Raw genomic sequence first — 19,072 nt, 5'->3', positions numbered from 1 at the left:
TCTCTTATTTTCCTTCTCTGACAGAGTAAGAAGCCTTATGGACAGGGCAGAAGGCATAGATAACATCTCTGCATCTTAGCACACCTTCTGACATTGTGAGATTCTCACAAATGAGCAAGGAAAACCTGGTTTGGTTGAATGTGAGGAAGGTGAATGCACTGCCAGCTGGATAACTGTACTGAAAGAACGGCTGTCACAGATTTAAGGATTTACAGCCAGCAAAAAAGATATATTGATTAGGGTTTTACAGTATCATTGAGAGACTTGTTGTTTTAAGTGACTTGTAACCTCTACCTTTCTCTAATTTGCAGACAATGCCAAGTTGAAAGCACTCTGTGAAATAAGATTAAAATTATTTTGACAAACTAGAGCAGAATTCAGATAACAGAGCACAATTCAGCAACAAAAAGCATAGAGAAATACATTTGTGAAGAACTTCAGAAGAACATGAGGCAAAAAAGCTGAGTAAGTGACAGCTGCTCAGAAAGGAGTCCGAGTATGGCAGTGAATTAACTGAACACGACTCAGTGGAATCCCATAAGCTCATTTTTATGGCTACATGGTGCTGGGCAGTGCTACAGAAACCTGGGCATTAGATGCATAAACCATCCTCCCACTTGCCCTCCACAAGCCTCTGCAGAAAGGATTCAAAGTCCTTCTAAAATGTACAAGGAAAAACCCTGGGGAGGATCCTGCATCAGAACAGAGGGTAGTGAGACATGTGGAATGTAGGACAGACAGGGAAAAAACTGAGGTTGCTTAGCAAGGAAAAGGTAGGGGAAGGTGCTCTCAGTCTTTTATGAGCAGAAAGGCAGGGAAAAAGAACAAGGCAACAGACCTTCCTCCAGATCCACTGGGTAAACAGATCTGAATTATAGCAAAAGAAAACTGAAATTAAACAGTGTGGTGAACAATAAGAAGCAGATGGAGATTGTCCGGAGGGGGTTAGAGATGGTCATTACTGCATGTTTACATATAATAGTTAAATAGCTTTTTGTTGGGAACACTGTAGAATGATCTTGGCTTTCTCTTGGTTTTGAAGACATCAGATAACAATCAAAATTCAAAGTTACATTCCATAAATCTCACTGGGTTTTAATCTTATCACAACCTAGTTCTTGTTGTATACTCCTTTGTGGAAAGCTAGGAGATATAAGCCAGTAATAAATATGTTACCTAAGAAGACTATTCAAAATGTCCAAGCAATCAGAAACCATAAATGTAGAGTGTTGCTATTTTAAAGACATATTTTTTGGATACAGCTATAGCCAGAAAATTCATAAAATAATGACATAGGCGCTCTACTTTCTCCTTATGGATATGTCCTGATTCAGATTATGTGATTGTCAGCATTGCCTTAAATTCTGTATAAGACATAGATGTGTTTGCCTGACCTGAAGTCTGCTGCAGTCAGTAGGAATCTCTCTAATGCTCTTTTAGTGCATTGCTTTTCTGTTCTATCAGTTTGTTCTCTTGAGATTCTCATAGTCATCTGAGCACTTTCCAGCTGTGCTGTTAGCAGTGCAAGTGAAATACACCACGTTTGTTTGCTCCTCTTTCTCCCAGAAATGTGTGCACAGTTGGGTGTATTGTGTTCATTAGGGTTTTCCTCCTGTTTTGAAAGTGATGTGACTGTTGAATTTTGAAAATTGCTGTGATGCATAAATTCTGTGTGTCTAAAAATTTACTGATGTAATGTTTTCCAAGGACACACAATTAAGGATAAGAGCATAAAAATTATTCCCTGTTGGTATATGCAGCTGGTATGAGAGTTGAAATCTCCATTCCAGGAAAAGCAAAAGAGATTCTTTTGATAGGGCCAAAATTTCCTTCAAGATGTTTTACATTTCTTCAGCAACAAATAGTGTAACAATCAATTAGCAATGCTTAGAAATCATTTTAATTATGCACAGTTTCAGGAAGTCACTAAACCCTGTACCCTCCCAATGAGACACGCTGTCCTCCTTTCATGGATGGAGAAACTGAAACTTGTCCATGGTCATTCAGCAGTGGGGTTGCAGCAGGATGCTCTCCCTGGAATGGGGTGAAATAACTTGAACAGTGTCCTGTCTGCAAAGCTATCAGTGCCTTTGGTGTTGAACAATGGCTGAAGCCAAGTTGGAGTCAATCCCCAAGTCTGATAGTGAGAATGTGGTAGACCTGGTAAAATACGTGGATAAAGGAACAAACAAGTGAGACTGCTGATAGTTTATCTAAAGGTCCTGAGCTGACACAAGTGGCCTGGAGACAGAATGGCTGATAGACAACCACCCAGTCCCAAACTTGAACAGCAGGGTCTTCTACCACACCCCTTCTTGGAGTGCATGTGTGGGGACTTCTCCCTTGTGTGGGGGTGCCCTTCAAGGTTACCCTTCAAGGCTGAGTGAAAGAAACGGGCCCTTGGTCACTGATATGGGTAACATTGATATGTTAATAATAATTAAACTAAATAAATAAAATAAATAAAAAATAAATAATAAATAAATAAAATTAATAATTTTTTTGCTAGCTTTAATACAATTACTTCAGTATTGCTTCATTGTGTACTACAATCATTGTTATAGCTCTTATATTGTGTAGAAAATAATTCTCATTAAGATAGTTTTGTGTAATCATAATAATAAAAAATTATATATATTTATTTAAATATATTTTCTTTGCTGTTCTTTATCCTGTGGGACAAAGTTGTATAAAGGTTCAATTATACCTATATAATCCTTTAGACCTAAACTGTTGACAAAGTCTAGGGTTAAGATTAGATCCAGCCATACCAAGACTCCTCCATGAAGAGTTTAAAAAGCAAGGGGATCCTTTCTACACCCTGTGACTCAACAGGAGGGTTTCTTTAATAAACTTTACCTGGACCTTATTAACAGGAATAAAATACAAATTGTACTATCAAGTCAGAACCTTGACCACTGGGTCCTACAGCTGATTGCAGCCCCAGTGCTGCCAGGGGCTCGGGAGAGGGGCTCTAGAGACCCTTACAGGGCTTGTTCGACCTCCACAGCCCCAACCTGGGCCTCTCCACACCCTGCCCATGGCCCAGGACCCCAGGCAGGTCAGCCTGGGGCCATCAGTCTCTGTCCCAGTGGTACAGCATGGCACCAGTCTGGTGGACCCTGTAAAGGCATGTTGCATCTTGTCTTCGGTTGTGTCCCTGGTCCCAGATCTCTTTGCCTTGGGTTGGTTTATCACCTGTCCTGTTGGTGAACCCCATGATCAGCCCCAGTTCTGCTTCTGGGCCCTGCAGGATGGTGTTCAGAGTGCCCTAACAACACACTGGACAAAGAACCTACAGAAAGTCCTAAAAATGTCCAATTGTGCCCTTATTCTGATAATGAAATAAAATAATTATTTTTTCAAAATCCCAAAATCTTACTTCTCTGGCAGCCAGATGGAATTACATCCACTTTTATAATCAATGAAGGGGAGGAAAATAACAGCTTTATAGAGACCACAGAATGTATGAGGCCAAGTGGAAAGAGGAACTATTATGGAAGAGACATCCAGATACTGCAGCAGTAACTGGAGCTCCTGCTGTGGGCTTACAAAACATAATTTCAGATTTGAGTAGAAGACACTTTAAACAGCAACAGCTGTGTGAGGAAGATGCATGCAGGCATGAGCAAGACAGGCAGCAGGTGATGAGACTGGGACTGACCACCAGCCACTGATGCTGCTTCCACCTGCACCGTGATAAAGAACCAGCAGCTTCAGCACAATGTGAGGCAGCTCTGCTGGAGACAATGTCCAGTGTTTAGGATGCAAGGACACAACCTCATGTCTTCCACTGGCAGCATCCAGCAAATAGAAACTATAAATGAAAATTTCAGACTTCTATTGTCAATAAATCACCTTTTTCCATGTCATTTGTTACAGAGGTCAGCAGTGAATCACGGGAATAAAATGCACTGCATCAACAGGTGATCAGAAAACAACTATCACTATAATTTCAGTGACTATAACTTTTGTAGAAGTGCAGCTGCATGGTATCTATCCCAGCATATCTAAAATAAAATTAGTTTCAGTAGCTCCTAAGAGCATGCTATTAACACCAGTCTACTGATGATCCCTATCTCAAGCAGACAGAGAAATGCTTTTGCCAGCAACTTACATAAATGTCAGTAAACACTGAAAGAATTGCCAGGAGTTATAATGGCTTTCAGTCAAGAATCAAAATAAAATAGCTTAGTTAAAGGAGTTTAGAAGAGGAAATATTATGCTCACGTTAAATCAATACATTGCATTAAAAAATAGAGTGATGTTTCTATTGAAGTCTGTAGGTTCCCCTCTACAAATATTCTACTGCAGTTCTCCCAAGACTTTCTAATGCAGTGAAGAGAGATATCTATAGTTACAGGAAAAAAGAAGAGTCCCCCCCCAAGCTTTTTTTCTATTGAGGGTTCAATTTATAACTGAATCCATGCATGTTGCAGTCTGAGTGTTATGGGTGGTGAAAGATGTTCGTAGGTTTAATTCTGTGACTGCTTTCAGCCTCACTGAACTCCAGAGAGATCCACTTAAGCACTGTCCTTAAATCTCTGCATAGGTGGAGAACTAATTCCCTGCCTGTGCCCCTTTTCACAGTTCCAGGGCTGGTTTCATGACACTGTGAGGCCCTGTAATATGTAAGAACTGGCACACCGAGTTCTAGCATATTTTTAGTATCCCACAAAACTGGCATGGTTTAGTTTGTTGTCCCCTCCAGAGATACTAAGGAAGCAAATTGCCAGGGACATTAATTTTAGTGGTAAGAAATGCTAAACATATTTAGTAAAACTTAAGAAAATCTCTAGCAAAACCCATGTATCCTCTCCTCTGTTTATCTCCAAAAAACTCAAGGCAATTTTATGAGTCTAGGCACCTGTTCTCTACAGAAATGATAGAAACAAAGCATCAGTCGTAAAATACTTTTGCTCCTTGAAACTAAACAGAAGAGTATTTTCTAGCACTTGGGTATTTGAAGTCAGTATCACTATCAGAAAAAAGTAAGAATGAATGGAAAATGTCTTTTAAGTATTTCAATGTCTAATTCTTCCTATCTACTTTTCCCTTTTCACTAAGCATGTTCTTTGCATATTTTCTTAATTTTTTCTTTAGGCATAGAAGATATTAATGAAAGCAAGAACACTTTTTTTTCATCAAAAGGACAAAAGAACTCTACAAAGAAAAAAAAAAATCAGGTTCAGGATTTAACTAGCTCATGGTAGATTTGCACTATATTTTACCAATAAAGGGTTCAAGCTGAGTGCTGTGAAGAGCAGGCAAATAGCACACAAGAAACACCACGATCCTTCTGCATACCCAAGTTTCTTGACTAGTCTCACAGCAGTGATTCAATCACTTTCCCTCTGGGGGCTCAGGAGCTACATCTGAGCACACCACAGCCACTGCAGGAATGGAGGAGCAGGAGGACCCTGGGTGTCAGGGTAGACACATTTTTTTTTCTTTTTTTTTTTTTTTTTTTTTTTTTTTTTTTTTCCCTGCTGTGTAAGCCTTCTGCCTCATGCTAATGAAAATGTTTCAACATTCCAGTGCTTGGGGACAAGCTGCAGATGTGTTAGTGATGCACAACTTAATGAGTGGTCCAAGTTAGAAACCCAGACACTCTCAATTATCTTCTCATCCAATGGAGCAAAACAGCCTGAACACAAACAGAAAGAGGGACACTTGAACTTGGGTTAAAAGGGAATCCTTCGCCCCTTTGACCAGTGAACTCATTATCAGGCATTATTACTGAAGCCTAAAGGCTGAAAGAATTCAGATGAGCTATTTATTAAGAAAATGCAAGTGTTTAGTCATATCACAAAAAATCTTAAAAACAAAATATAAGCCCTCCTGTTTCAGGTGACTACCCAACCTTAACATTACAGGACAATAAAAGAAAATGTTTTCCCTGAATAAGTTGTTCTTTCTCCCTGTGTGGTCTCTCAAAGCATGGTTCTGGGTGCTATCTGAAATATTGCACTGGAATAGGGAGAGCTTTTGTCAGGTCAGAAGTAGCAATCAGGTTTTTATATACTTTAATTTGGAGAAGATGGGTTATAGTCTGCAATTCGTGTTGCTATTTTTCCATACCACTTATGAGACGGCAAAGAATCATCCAGGCAGGCTCAGACTTGCACATTACAAAGTCCATATTATAGAGAGCATGTAATATAAAGCTGCATAAAATATTTCAATCAGATTTTATAAACAATTTCAGCTTTGATTGCTACGACACTAAACACTGAACTTTAAAGACTATGCTGATTAAACTGATATAGGAAGTCCAGAATAATTACCAGCACTCTTCTATACAAATTACTCAACTACTGCCTACTGCCAGCCTTTTAGCAGGCTTAAAGCCCAAACCACAAGAGGTCTGTTATTAGTGAAATATGGTAATGGTTAAATTTATTTTTAAAAAATGGATGGGCAGATTGTGCAATATGCACGAGAGATTTCTGCCTCCCTAGAGATAGTTTGTTATATACTTGTGAGAGATGGAAATGTTATAGTTTGTGGCTTAAATATTGTTATTAAGGACTTTTCACACATTAGGGCAAAACTGTATAAAGAAGCTGCAACCACCAAAGCCCTCCCCTCTCTGAAGATGCCTCAAGAGGGGAACTTGGGACTGAGTTAAACTGCCAAGGGAACTTGAGATAAGATAAAGGTGACACTATTGTTCAATAATCTCATGTTTAGGGAGAAGGAGACAAGAGTAAGGGAGAATGAAGTATGGCCCAGAAAGCCGAAGAACCCAGCAGCTGTCCTGAAAATCAGCTCTGGCTGGGTTTGAGGTCAGGGAGGCCATAGCCCACAGACTCATCTGCTGAGTTTGCACAGATTCCCTCCCAACCAAGGGGGCAGGAGGAAAGTTTTGGATGTGTGGCATAACCTCAGGTCAGAGACAGTGAACACCCATCCTCCCTTACAGCAACCTGCTCAGCTGTGAAACCCCCAACCCCACAGGCCACATCCACGGCATTCACGTAGAGGCAGCTGAGGGGGTGCCATAATCCATCAAAAACCCCCCCAAAGTGTTCCCCAGACTTATTCCTAAGGCCTTGCACCAGAGCCTGCACTTGATGCAGCTGCTCCAGAGTCTGTTGTAAGAGGCTGTGTCAAACTTGCTCCTGCAGGGGAGGTCCCTGGGCATTCCCAGCTGGCCTGAGTCTATATTAATCCATTGAGCTCTGTGTTTTGCAGGACCCTCACCACCAAAAAGACCAGAGGAACAGGATCAAGAGGACACCATCAGGATCCATGGAGTGGTGATATGTTCTACTTAATCTGTCTCTCTGTCATGCTCTTCTTCTCTCTCCTCCTTTTTCTATTTCCTTCTATCTCTTTTTACCTCCCATTTGCTGTTAAATAAAATCCATACTACTGACTTTGGCATATGGTCTCGCTTGCACCTTAATTTGGGCAGAGGCATCTCTTTCACAATTTTAATAATTGTATCATAACATTATTTAATCTTAGTCCTTCTCTGGTTTAAGGAAATAAACTATTTGTATACAAATGTATCAGTGGTCTTTGTTACTTTTCCAAGGTATTTAAAGAACGTTTAACCTGTATCTAAGGAAAGTCCTTAAAATGATTGCTGAGGTCTTCTGCCCAGCAAGACCTCTAGGGAAATATTTATGGAGAAATATAATCACGTATACAATTATATAATTGCCAGATAAACTCACAATTTCTCCTAGAGGTCATCTTGGTTCAGGATGCAGTGGAGAACTAGCAAAGAATTGGTATGAAATAAAACCTTATTAGAAGAAGGGTTGTTCAACTGGGATTTGTTTGATTTCTGCAATTGTCCTTCACTTCCAAAAATGCGTGTTTGAGCCTCGCAGGTGACTGTGAAAGCTTGAGGGCAGACCTGCTAAAGTGTCACTGTGACATGAGTTGTGGCAGCTCCCACAGATCTAGACTTTTGTGTGCACTTGTGACAGAGCATGGGCCAGGCAGCATCACTGTATCTGCTTACCTGGGCTGGACTGTCCAGGCACCCACTGGCCCTGGCCAGCAGAAGGATTGTGTGTCCTTCAGCCACTGCAGCCCCCACGCTGTCCGTGCTCAGGGTCCCCTCCACCCTCCTTGGACTGGCCACTGCACTGCTGAGAGCAAGCCGCATACAACCACTTCATTAAAAAAACAACCTAGCAAAAACCAACACCAAAACACACCAAGTCTTTGAGCCATTATTTTTACATAGCCACCACTGGCAATATCCACAGAAGCCATACAAGTGACTGCACCCTTGAAGCACTCTGCAGCCCAAGGCAGGGATTTAGTTATGCAAGGAAGAAGTGGAAGGATGGTACAGTACAGATAATTACCGAAATAGTAAAGAACATGATCACATGTATCCTGTCTGGCTGGCCACAGTTTTTTCACTGTTGGGAAATGCATCTCTCCAAGGTGAAAATCTCTCACAAACCTGTGTTTCTGCCAAAAGCGTTTGTCCTGTCTGTTTTAAGCAGCTTAATATATCTCTGGATAGAACAAGACTTTGCTCAGCACAAGCCAGCAACAAAATGAAAAGCAGTCACAGCACTCTCAAAATCCTTTCAAGGCTGAGTATCAGGATGACAATAGTTAGAGCTAACTGCAGATACCTGAAAAAGAGCTGACCCACAGGAGGTCCAGGAACAGTGTGCTAGGCTCAAGTCCATATTAATTGCCTCCCTGGCAATTCACCTCATATGGACCAAGAGCACTCTCTCACACCTTCAGACACAAGTGTGGGTTTTTGCTTCTTATTCTGCTGTTTGGAGATTTGGGACTTTAAACCTCCAGCCCTGCTTGAGAACAGCACAGAAATCGCCCTGCACATCTTCAAGCCTCGGCCACTTTAAACTTACAGAGTTTTACAGTCAAGGCACAAGCCTCACAATAAAACAAGAGAAAAAGAAAGCAATCAAGGAAATTAATTCCTGGCTATTTTGCAACATCCGTTCCATATGTCCAAGAATATATAAGACTAATTGCATTTTCACTGACGTCAGTCTAATCAACGATCAGTTTAGGAAGCTTAATGTGCTCTCCTCTGGCTCACTAGGAGATACATATTAACCTTCAACAGAACTTTCAAACACATTTTACTTGATTAATGTAATACCTCCTCTCCTTTCTATAAATATATTCATGATTTTTTGTATAAAAACCCAAATGTAATTATAGCATACTGAACTCTTAATGGGATTCTTTCCTTCAACAAGCATTTATGTAAACTTTGCTCCTCTTACAACCAGCCATCTGTTTTGTCACTAGAGGGAATTTATTAGCCAATTGAAGGCCTTAATAAGAAAAAAGAGGTATTTTACAAAGGTTTACAGTTTATGAGCTGATTATTGTATTGATTACATGAGACAACTGTGCCATTATCAAGACAACTGATGCAGATTATCAGCTGTCACTGCAATGATTACATACTCTATTTTATATCCTCAAATACCTACGGTGGTATTTGAGGATATTAAAAAAACTGCCTATGTTAGGGGATTAGAGCTTAAAGACATTTTCAGAAATCCTTGTGTTGTGTAACAGACTAATAAACAATTCAGTAAATCCAAGGGCTGCCCAAAAGACATTTTCAAGATATTTTATCCCTCCAATGACTTGAAAGGTTTTTACAAGAAAAAACATTTTTAATGTTTTAATATCATACTGATGTATGAGAGGGTCTGGGACAAACTAATAAAATGCTGCTTCTACTTTTTTCTGCAGCAAAGGAAACACACAAATCCAGCTATTTTCACCTAGAGCAGAAAAGACAGATAACTTGGGATATGGTGCACCAATGAACACAGCCTTTGTTCAGATAAGCTTTTTGGTCTGTTCAGGGCTGGATTCTGACACACACAGGTAGGCTCTTTGCAAGCTATTGTTAGCTAAGCTAGAGTGATAAGGCTCTTTGCAAGCTATTCTATTGATTGTGCCATTTAAATTCCTTCCACGTGTTCCTTTATTTTGTAATTCAACTGAAAAGGGCCTGAAGCATGAATTGGAGAAAAAAAGATGGGATAAGGTCCAGCACTGCAGAAACTAACCTGGGCCTGTGCATAGCATGAAAGAGTTCTTAAAGAAGTTCTCCGGATGACACTCTTGAAGCTAATAACTGTTAAATTATTTAACAATGTCTCTCTAGAGAAGCTACAATCAGAATATGGTTATTGAGAAGGTCTTTCAGGTAAGATCATTTTGGTCATTTTGATCATTATTGGTCGTTAGTTTTTACTATGACATACCTAAAATTCATACATGTGGTTTCAGTTTGTTAAGAAAATACCATACAGGGCCTGAGCAGGTGTTTGTGTGCAGAATCAGTCATTTTTTCCCCCACAGAATTGAAGGTAATGAAATGGATGTTATCCAGTCCAAGAGCATAAACGTTGAACCTCCTTTGACTCCAGTCTCAGCTGGATATTCAACATGTACATCAATCATCAGGGAAGCCTTTAAAAGTAAGAATTAATATTCTCCTTTATTCATAATGAATTCCAAGTTTTTTATCCATTCTCCACAACAGCAAGCATGTGCATAGCAAGAGTCTAATGAGTTACTTGGGAATGTTACTGTTTTTTTCCATGACCTTGTCTTTCATCTTATGAAGTGCAGACAATAGAAAAACTAATGATCATTTTGTAGACATGGCCCTTGGGACATAAATATTTGATCAATTCAGCCACTTCTATTAGAAGAATTTGGAATCTCAAGTAATTTCACATTATGAAACTTTTACTTGCTAGTGGAGAAAATTCATGTACTGCCAACACTACATCTCCTACCAAGGGGTGGGAATTAGGAATGTCATTGGCATCACCCAGCTCTTTCCCCTGAATATAGAGCCCAGGTCTTGGCCATGGAGGGGCAAACACCTGGTGAATCCACAGCAGGCCCTAGTCTGTAAGAATCCTTTCCTCAGTGTGGGAATCCAAGGCTTTCCTCTGGCTGCCCTGGGACCCTGGCAGGGGGTCAGGAACCCCCTGTACAGAGCCCCAGAGACATTGTCTCTGATCTCTGTCCATGGAAAAGAGTTTTCAATCTTGCAGGATGAATTACAAGCTCTGAGTGTTTGATATAAGTAATAATTAAGTGTGGCACGGGTGCAAAAGTAAAATTTTAGGATTCTAGATTAGGGGTTCAAAGGGAACAAGATGGAGGAAATTGGGTGTTTTGTCCTTTTTCTCCTTCTTCATGCCCTCCATGTTTCACTGTAGTGTTGGCATTTTTCTATTGGTTTAGGTTGGGGACACACACTGTTCAATGTAGATGATAGATTATTGTACATTATTATAAATATAGCACAGGTAGTTTCTGGTATTTAATGTTTGTAACATCCCACTGAGGGCAGAGCCCCACATGCTGCCCTGCAGGACAGACCTGCGGCAGGGCAGCAGAACATGTTAGAGATAAGCAAAAATAAACAACCTTAAAAACCAGCACAGATGAATTATGACGACTTCTTTGGCAATGGGGCAGAAAGACAGAGACTTTCTACAATCTTGGGATCATCAATACCTCAGATTCCGACACCCCGGGCCAGCAAGACTGGGCTGTCACTGGCAGTATTGCAGGATAACCCCACACAACCTCCAACTGCATCCCACTGGCACAACACGGGAAACGACATCCCTGGCTAATATGAAGGAACTGAGCCTTCAGTGAGCTGGCTGCTCACTTCATAGAGACATAAAATTGAAAATCCTTTCTTTTTAGCCCACTTCATTCTATATAAAGACAAAGCAAGCTGATTTTCTAAGTCAAACATAAGGCCTCATATCGGTATTCATGACAATTCCCACAACCTAACGCTGAGATAACACCTCAGGCTTTCTGAGTGTGCAATTTTGTTCTTTTTGCAACTTCAGTTCTTTCAGTTTTGAAAATCTTGTGATTCTCCCAGGTTTGCAAATAATCAAGAACTTCTCCTTAAAATGTCTTTATTTTCCCTTAAAATGCCCGTTCAAGGGAGCCTCAGTTACAACTGTTGCTGATGTGAGTAGTCTCAGGCAGTGTAAAGCTTGCAGCAGAGTGGACGGAGCAGCTTGGAAGAATGCAATGTAGGGATATTTTGTTTACATGAGCAGTCACTGCTGATCTCTACCCCCTGACAAGTAAGCCAAGATTACTGAAATCTTCTAACTGGTATTTAAGCACATTGCCATACATGCTGTTGTGCATGAGGCTTGAAAAATGCCAGGACATAAATGTGACCTAGTCACACACCATGTGTTTTTATTCTCCTTTTGACATCAGATCAAGTACACTCTACCAATCTTGTTAGTGATTTATTAAAAAAATATGGATATTGATCTAGTACCGATATCCAACTGTGATGGACAAAAACTCTCTAACAGTTTAAAGTTAGAAATTGTATGTTTATTCAATGCTGGGCAGTGTGTGGGTTAGCTCCCAAATACACACCGCACCTTCCAGGTGATTACAGAGTCTTTTTATCCAAGTATTGAATACCCAAAATACAAATACATATTCATAATTTTGGTACATCCCATTCCCCGCTTCGTATGCTAATCACTCCAAAAGCTATTAAGCATGTGTAGTTTGTCCCTTGAAATGGGTTGGTGGTCCCTTTCATGGTGATGGCTCCCAAAATGAGGAAGTAAATGAAGTCTTCCTCGTTCTGACCTTTCTACATTTTCAATGCAAATATGACAAATGAACTCTTGGTAGAACTCCCATTCCTTGTCTTCAATTGCTTTCAGAACAGAGGAGGCTCACAATTGTCTTATGTTCCTAAAAGCTATTTGTCAGTTTCTGTATTTTTCATTATAAACCCAGCTAACTAAACATTGTGCTGACAAGCAATCAATTATTAGTTAACTACTAACTCCTAACTTCATCAAGGCCTACTCATTTATTTTAATTAACTCTAGTAAGGCTTACTTCTAACTAAAATCTTAGCTCCTCTAAAATGTCTAAATTCCTTAAAAGTTACATTTCATCAGTGTTCAACCTTAAATCAGTAAGACCATAGCACATTGTGCTTTTCTTTTCTTTTACAATATAAATCTACTCCAGTACATTTTTTTCATCATTAGCATTCAATCCTTCTATTAAAAAATGACTGGGACAGAGATAGATATTAGACATGCTTTCATCAGTACATTCAGAAAAATCCAGAACTGAAATGTCACAACTAGCAATTCATGCTGAGCTTTCCACAAATAGCACCTCAAACATTTAACCTACCATGGCTAAAAACTTCGCCTTGCTCTATTTATGTTCTTACTGCACATCCTTCAGTGAGAGCCACACAACTCGATAACTTGTGGTTATAAAAGGTTCTCAGCCTTCCATTAGTTTTTATTTTTAGCCCCTCACTGTCAGGACCTCAGGGAGCACAGAGGGAGGGGCAGCAGCTCCCCAGGCGTGGTAAAGGTGAATCCACAGCAGGTCCCGTTCTGCAAGAATCCCTTCCCAGGACCACCAGCACTGGACTGGCACTGGAGGTGTTGCAGGGTGCTGGGGGTACTGTGGGACCAGGGCTCTGCTGCACTGAGGCAGGTAGCAGGAGGCACTGGGCACACACAGTTCAAAAAAGAAGACTCCTTCTTTTATTCTTTTTTTTTTTTTTAACTGATACCTTACAATTTCACCTTCTCACCACCAAAGTCAATCAGAAATATCAGGATTCCTGTTATCCCAGATGATGCCAGTGGATCCTCAGGGTGTGCAGAAACTCCACTGTCACTGTCAGGAGAGTGGAAAATCCTTCCATGACACTGTCAGCATATCTGATGTTGCTCCTTCCTTGTGTTTTAGACAAGGAAAGTGGAGTCCATTTCCTCAGGAAGAAGACACGATGTGTTTATAAATGCTGTCACTGACAGGAGTGTTGTTATTCTGACTCACCAGCACTGACTGGGTCACTTGGGAGCTGAAATGCCCTGACTCCAGCACCCACTGGAAACCAGAACTGAAGATGGTTCATTTCAGCATTGTCACCGTCCTGAATGGCACAGTGACAAAATTCATCTATTGGAAGTGACTTTCTAATTTTCCTTGGCTTGTTTTTGTTGTTTTTTTTTTTTTTTCTTTAATACAACACTTGTAAGACTTTTGTGCCCCAAACTGTTTCTGTGTGACTATTGTGACCTCTGATTTCATGCTATAATACAGAGATGTGTACAGTCCATCTCAGATAAAACCTCAAAAATTAATAACCAGCCAAACCAAACTGGTCCTCAGGTTTGAAATAAACATTAACCCCCAGCCAGCCATAGTACTGACATTTTAATCCTCAGCATAATGTTTGTATTTCACATTGCAGCACCCCCTGTTAAGCTTTTCTCCACAAGGCAGCACACTAGTTCCTCAAGTGTGGGCTATTCTATAACCCCACTAGATATTCTTTTCAGGAAATTTCCTCTAGCTAATCCAACCTTTACAGGTTACTTTTTACACTGAAGTACCTCAGTACTCAGTGACAGTATGCACATTGCACTATTATGCTATATTGCAGTATCATGCAGTGGTGTGTTATATTATTCTAGATGCAGTACCAATGGCTCTACCAGGAAAAAACTACTGAAACACAAGAGCTATAGAAACATTAGTATTCTGAGATCCATTATGTTCTAAAATAGAGTAAAGTTAAATATTTATTTCCCAGCTATTGACATGTTATGAGACCATTGTGTCTGTGGCTGCCGTGCTTGTGCTGGAAGAGCTCTCTGTTTCTGCCCCTCACTTTTGTGGGAAAACTCCCTCAACAGCAGCACTGATGACTCCATGTGCACTCAGCTTCCTGCTCTCCCCCCACTATTTGTGAGACCCCAAACACTCAGTTAAAACATTAAAACTAAAGAGCCCCCAGCTTATCGATGGGGGGGGTGGTATGTTGAGACACAGCACAAATGCTGTGCCAGCACTGCTCAGCAGCAGCCCAAAACTGGTGTGTAATCAACACCTTTCCAACTCCCAGTGCACAGCGTGGCACTGGGAGGGTTGCTATGGGAAGATGAAGTCCATCTCAGACGCTATTTTTTCCACATTTACTCAGACATTAAATTCTGCCTCCTGAAATTATGCTAACTCAAAACTGGTTTAACATGTGAAAATGTTGTGTTAAAAGTTTGCCAAAACTTCTAAGCTACAGCTTTTTTCTCCTTCAGATTCTACTACTGAATCATTGTGTTCGTTGTCATAGAATTAATAAAACTTACACCTCACAGGTAGTGAGAAATGAAAAAGCAACAAGAAAACTATTCATTCTCTAGTTTGATTTTTCTCAAGTAATTTCCTGTAAGGAATAATGGCAGAGTATATAGAATACTCTTATAAATAGTATATAGAATATGTTGGCGTTGCAAAAACTCAAGAGATGGTTTTTGAACTTTGAAGTAATGCTCAGAGGTCATGTGTGGTTTGGAGTAAAGCAATCACCCAAAATACATGCAGAGAAAAAAATGCCACCAGGACAACATCTATTTTAATGTTAACCCTCAACAGCACATGGTAACCAAACCATATTTTTTCTTCTGAGCCAAAGAAATCCACTTGTATATGACTTGTCAACCAGATTTTTCAACCAGGGCCATTCATTCAAGGAGCTACTCCTTCCTTACTTTGTTTCCTAACATAATAGGCGATCAAAAAGGTTTTGCATTTATTATCTACATGCCTCTAAATATCTATTCTTAATGAATAAATTTAAAATTCAAATACTTGCAGTAGCACAAAAAGCACAGAAAGAAGTGCGTATTGTATCAGTTTGAAGTAATTTAGAAATCCACCTTGAAAAAGTTATGAAAGCAAAAGAAGCAAGAGATGTAAATCAGGAAATACCTGCTCATAAGAAAGGAAATTTAAGACCAAATTTTGCAGTAAAAATACTATGTGAAATTGGCCCACTGGTATTGAAAGGTTTATTACAGATTAGGTAACAGTCTAAAAAGCTATCAGATTTTCCTTGTATCCAAGCCCACCTGATGCACTTCCCTCTTCCTCAAATAACTTTAGGTCCACCGAACAGCTAAAATATCTGTATCCCTGTCTCTGTGGAGCCAATGTGAAAACGCTTCGTTCATTCAGTTGAAGGCAGAAAGAAATAATAAGCCTCCTAGAAGAAATGTTCAAAAGCTTTCAGGTCATATTACAACTTAGCAAAACTTAATTGCAGCCAGGCAAAGAGAGGCATTTTTATAATACTATCAGCACAGGCTGTGGATGTTGCTATTAACCATATTTTATTAAACCAGGAGGAAGAAATGGTTCAACTAATGCACAATTTTCTCAAAGGTGAAATACATATTTTACAGGTCCAGGTCTAGCCAGGGGACCCCACGAAGACTTTTCATAATGACAACAGAACCGTTTATATGATTTCTAGGACGTAAATGTCAACCTAGTTTTTGTATTACACTGTTTGAATTTATTTAAGGAGCTGTCCTACAGTGGAGGCAGCCCTGCATTTTTCAATTGCTTCTGCAGGGAATTTCAGTAGTTAGCAAATAAACCCGGGTCTAATCTGCTTCCATCTGCAATCATTTGAAAAATGATGCTTGGCAAACACCTCTGCACAGCCTTGCCATCAGACAGAGATTGATTCCTCACACCGAGAGACTGAGCAGGCTGAGAGTGCATCTACGTTACCTACAGCGAACAACCAGTTCTTTTTATTCTCAAAACCCTGCGATTATGGCTGGACCAGCTCTGGGAAAACTGCTTTTCCCACATTGCGAAGGATGGGGAAACAATCGTCAGAGAGGAACTGAGAGCTTAACGCGGCTCCTCCTCACCAAGTCTTTCCCCGGGTCAAATAACAGAGCATCAAGCAGCCTTTGGTTACAGATGGTAACGCTGATGCCTCCGGGCTAAATTCCTCACTCACGTCCCGTAATCTGGCAGCAGGAAGATATCTTTCTAGTACCTGCGAACTGGAAGGTTTCGGCTCCCTACCAGGCAGACCAAAACGCTACTGCCAAACGATTACCTGCCATAGAGGGGACAGCAGGTGACAAGAACGCCCGATTGCTTTATGAAGCAGCGACCAGAGATGATAAAACATTATTTTCTGCGCAGAGAGCCCAGAGGCCGGGCAGCCTCGCTGGAGCTAATGCACCGGCGGGGCCCCTGTGCTGCAGCCAGCTCCAGCCTGAGACCACCCCGAAGTTTGGGGGAAAACATTCGCCCCAGGGGTCTTCACTTATCACATTTTCAGCCCCCATACAGCTTTTGGGCTGAGGCCCTCCCGCGCCTGCCCGTGCACTGTGTCCTGCCCCGCTGCCCTGAGCCCCGAGCACGCACACGCTGCCCCAGTTTCGGCGCAGCGGCGCCCGCCGCTCGAACCGCGCGGCTCCTCCTGCCACCCGCCCGGGTCCGGCAGCCGGAGCCGCTGCCATCGGCATCCCCGGGCACGGAGCAGCCCTCGGGCTGCCCCTGCGGCCGGCGCCGAGCGCCCGGAGCCGGGGGCACGCTTACCAGGTACCAGACGCCGAGGATGATGGTGCCGGTGCGGACATGGCAGCAGAGGCAGCAGCTGTTGGAGTAGAAGCGTGCCCAGGGCGAGCTCAGCATCTCGGCGGCTCCTCGGAGCTCCGCCGCTCCGCGCCTCTGTCCGCGCCGTGCCGCGGGGCGGGGCCGGGCTGGGGCCGCCCCTCCCGGCGGGCGGGACCGAGAGCGCGGCGCGGCACGGCACGGCACGGCCCCGCCGGGCGGGCGGAGGCAGCTCGGCAGCCCCTGCGGGCACCTGTACCCACAGCAGCGGGAGGGTTTGGGCTGCGCAGTTCAGGGCGTTCAGCGAGCTGGCAGCCCGGCCCCAGCGCTGCCGGGCCAGGGCCGCTCCCCGCGGGATGCGCCCCGCGGGATGCGCCCGCGGGATGCTCACCCGCCCGGAATGAGCCCGGAGAGGACGAACCGGCTTGGCGCTTCCTTGACAAAGCTGGTAGTTCGTCTCGCAATTTTTGAGTGGCAAACCAGCAGAAATAAACTCAATTTCTCTATAAGGAAAGATAATATCGGAGGAGGTCATGGAATGTTTTGAATTTACCCCAAATTCTGTAACCATGAACATTTGTTTTCTTTCACAGTGTCCTCTTAATCCACTCCCAAAGCCGCTGCTATTGGGGTGGCTGGAATTTCCTCGTGTAACTGATACACAAGGTAACATTAAGCTCATGGTCGCTACCCATAGTTAATGCCCAGATGATGGTGGGGTGTAAGAGGCAAGGACCCAGTATGATTAGGAGGAAGGATCCAGTCCTGCATATTCAAGCACTGATGCAGACTTGAGATTTGAGATGAACTTCCTACCAAGCAGATGACTTTTCATATTTTATTATTTAAGTCTTGCATTGTCTTCCAGATGAAATAATGAAGAAAATACTGTCAGAAAGTCTGTATATCGTATATCTACCCTGACCCTAAGCATAATTTATTTACTGCCATCCATCTTGGCTTGCTACCAAATTCCACGATTTATCATTAAAATATAACATTGAAAATGCTCCAATGCTTCCCTATATGGTTGCTTTGGGGCTCTTCATTATTTCATACATACATACATCTGCACAGAACAGGAACTTCAAGATAAAAGCTAACTTGGCACAGACGAACATTTCTAACTATGCTTTATCCCTACTTATAAAGCCGCTATGTAAATTAAATTAAAAATACTTTAAGTAGGAACTTTACATAACCTCTGTTCTTAGTTTGTCCCTTTAAAACTGGCAAGGGGTTGGCAGGGATTTTTGTGTAGAAAAGAAAAAGCCACATAGCACTGAATTTATAATTTCGACTGGATTCTATGCACAAGCCAAATATTTTCAAGATTCATATTAAAAAATGAAACTAAAATTCTTGTAGAATGAAACATCAGTATTGACAGATAGTCAAGAGGCCAAAGGAAAATCACCAACCATGGGGTCTGAACTGACTCACTGGTAACCTTGACAGACCTTGTCCTTTAGTACCAGAGAGCAGGAAAGTCAGAGGTGGAGCCCTTGTATGCATGCCTTGTGGAAGGTAGGAGCATCTGCTTCGCAAAGGCTATTGACCAAGTACCCGACCTTTTCAAAGCAGAGATGGCAATAAATTAAGGAGGATTCCATAAACA

The 19,072-nt window shown here is 41.7% G+C and overlaps 1 protein-coding gene across 1 annotated transcript in view; it reads right to left on the bottom strand.

The window, feature by feature from the left end:
* The window catches only part of LAPTM4B (lysosomal protein transmembrane 4 beta), a 60,650-nt gene extending 43,071 nt beyond the window's left edge, over nt 1–17,579 (bottom strand). The window contains exon 1 of the mRNA XM_021543256.4: nt 17,440–17,579. Coding sequence (XP_021398931.2) covers nt 17,440–17,535 — 96 coding nt within the window. The 5' untranslated portion in view covers nt 17,536–17,579. The remainder of the gene's footprint in view (nt 1–17,439) is intronic.
* Nucleotides 17,580–19,072: the final 1,493 nt, after the last annotated feature.

The sequence above is a fragment of the Lonchura striata genome, chromosome 2, assembly GCF_050655825.1.
Source record: "Lonchura striata isolate lonStrDom1 chromosome 2, ASM5065582v1, whole genome shotgun sequence".
NCBI lineage: Eukaryota > Metazoa > Chordata > Aves > Passeriformes > Estrildidae > Lonchura > Lonchura striata.
Note: the sequence above shows the minus strand (reverse complement) of the source record. Positions and strands in the feature narration are given on the sequence as shown.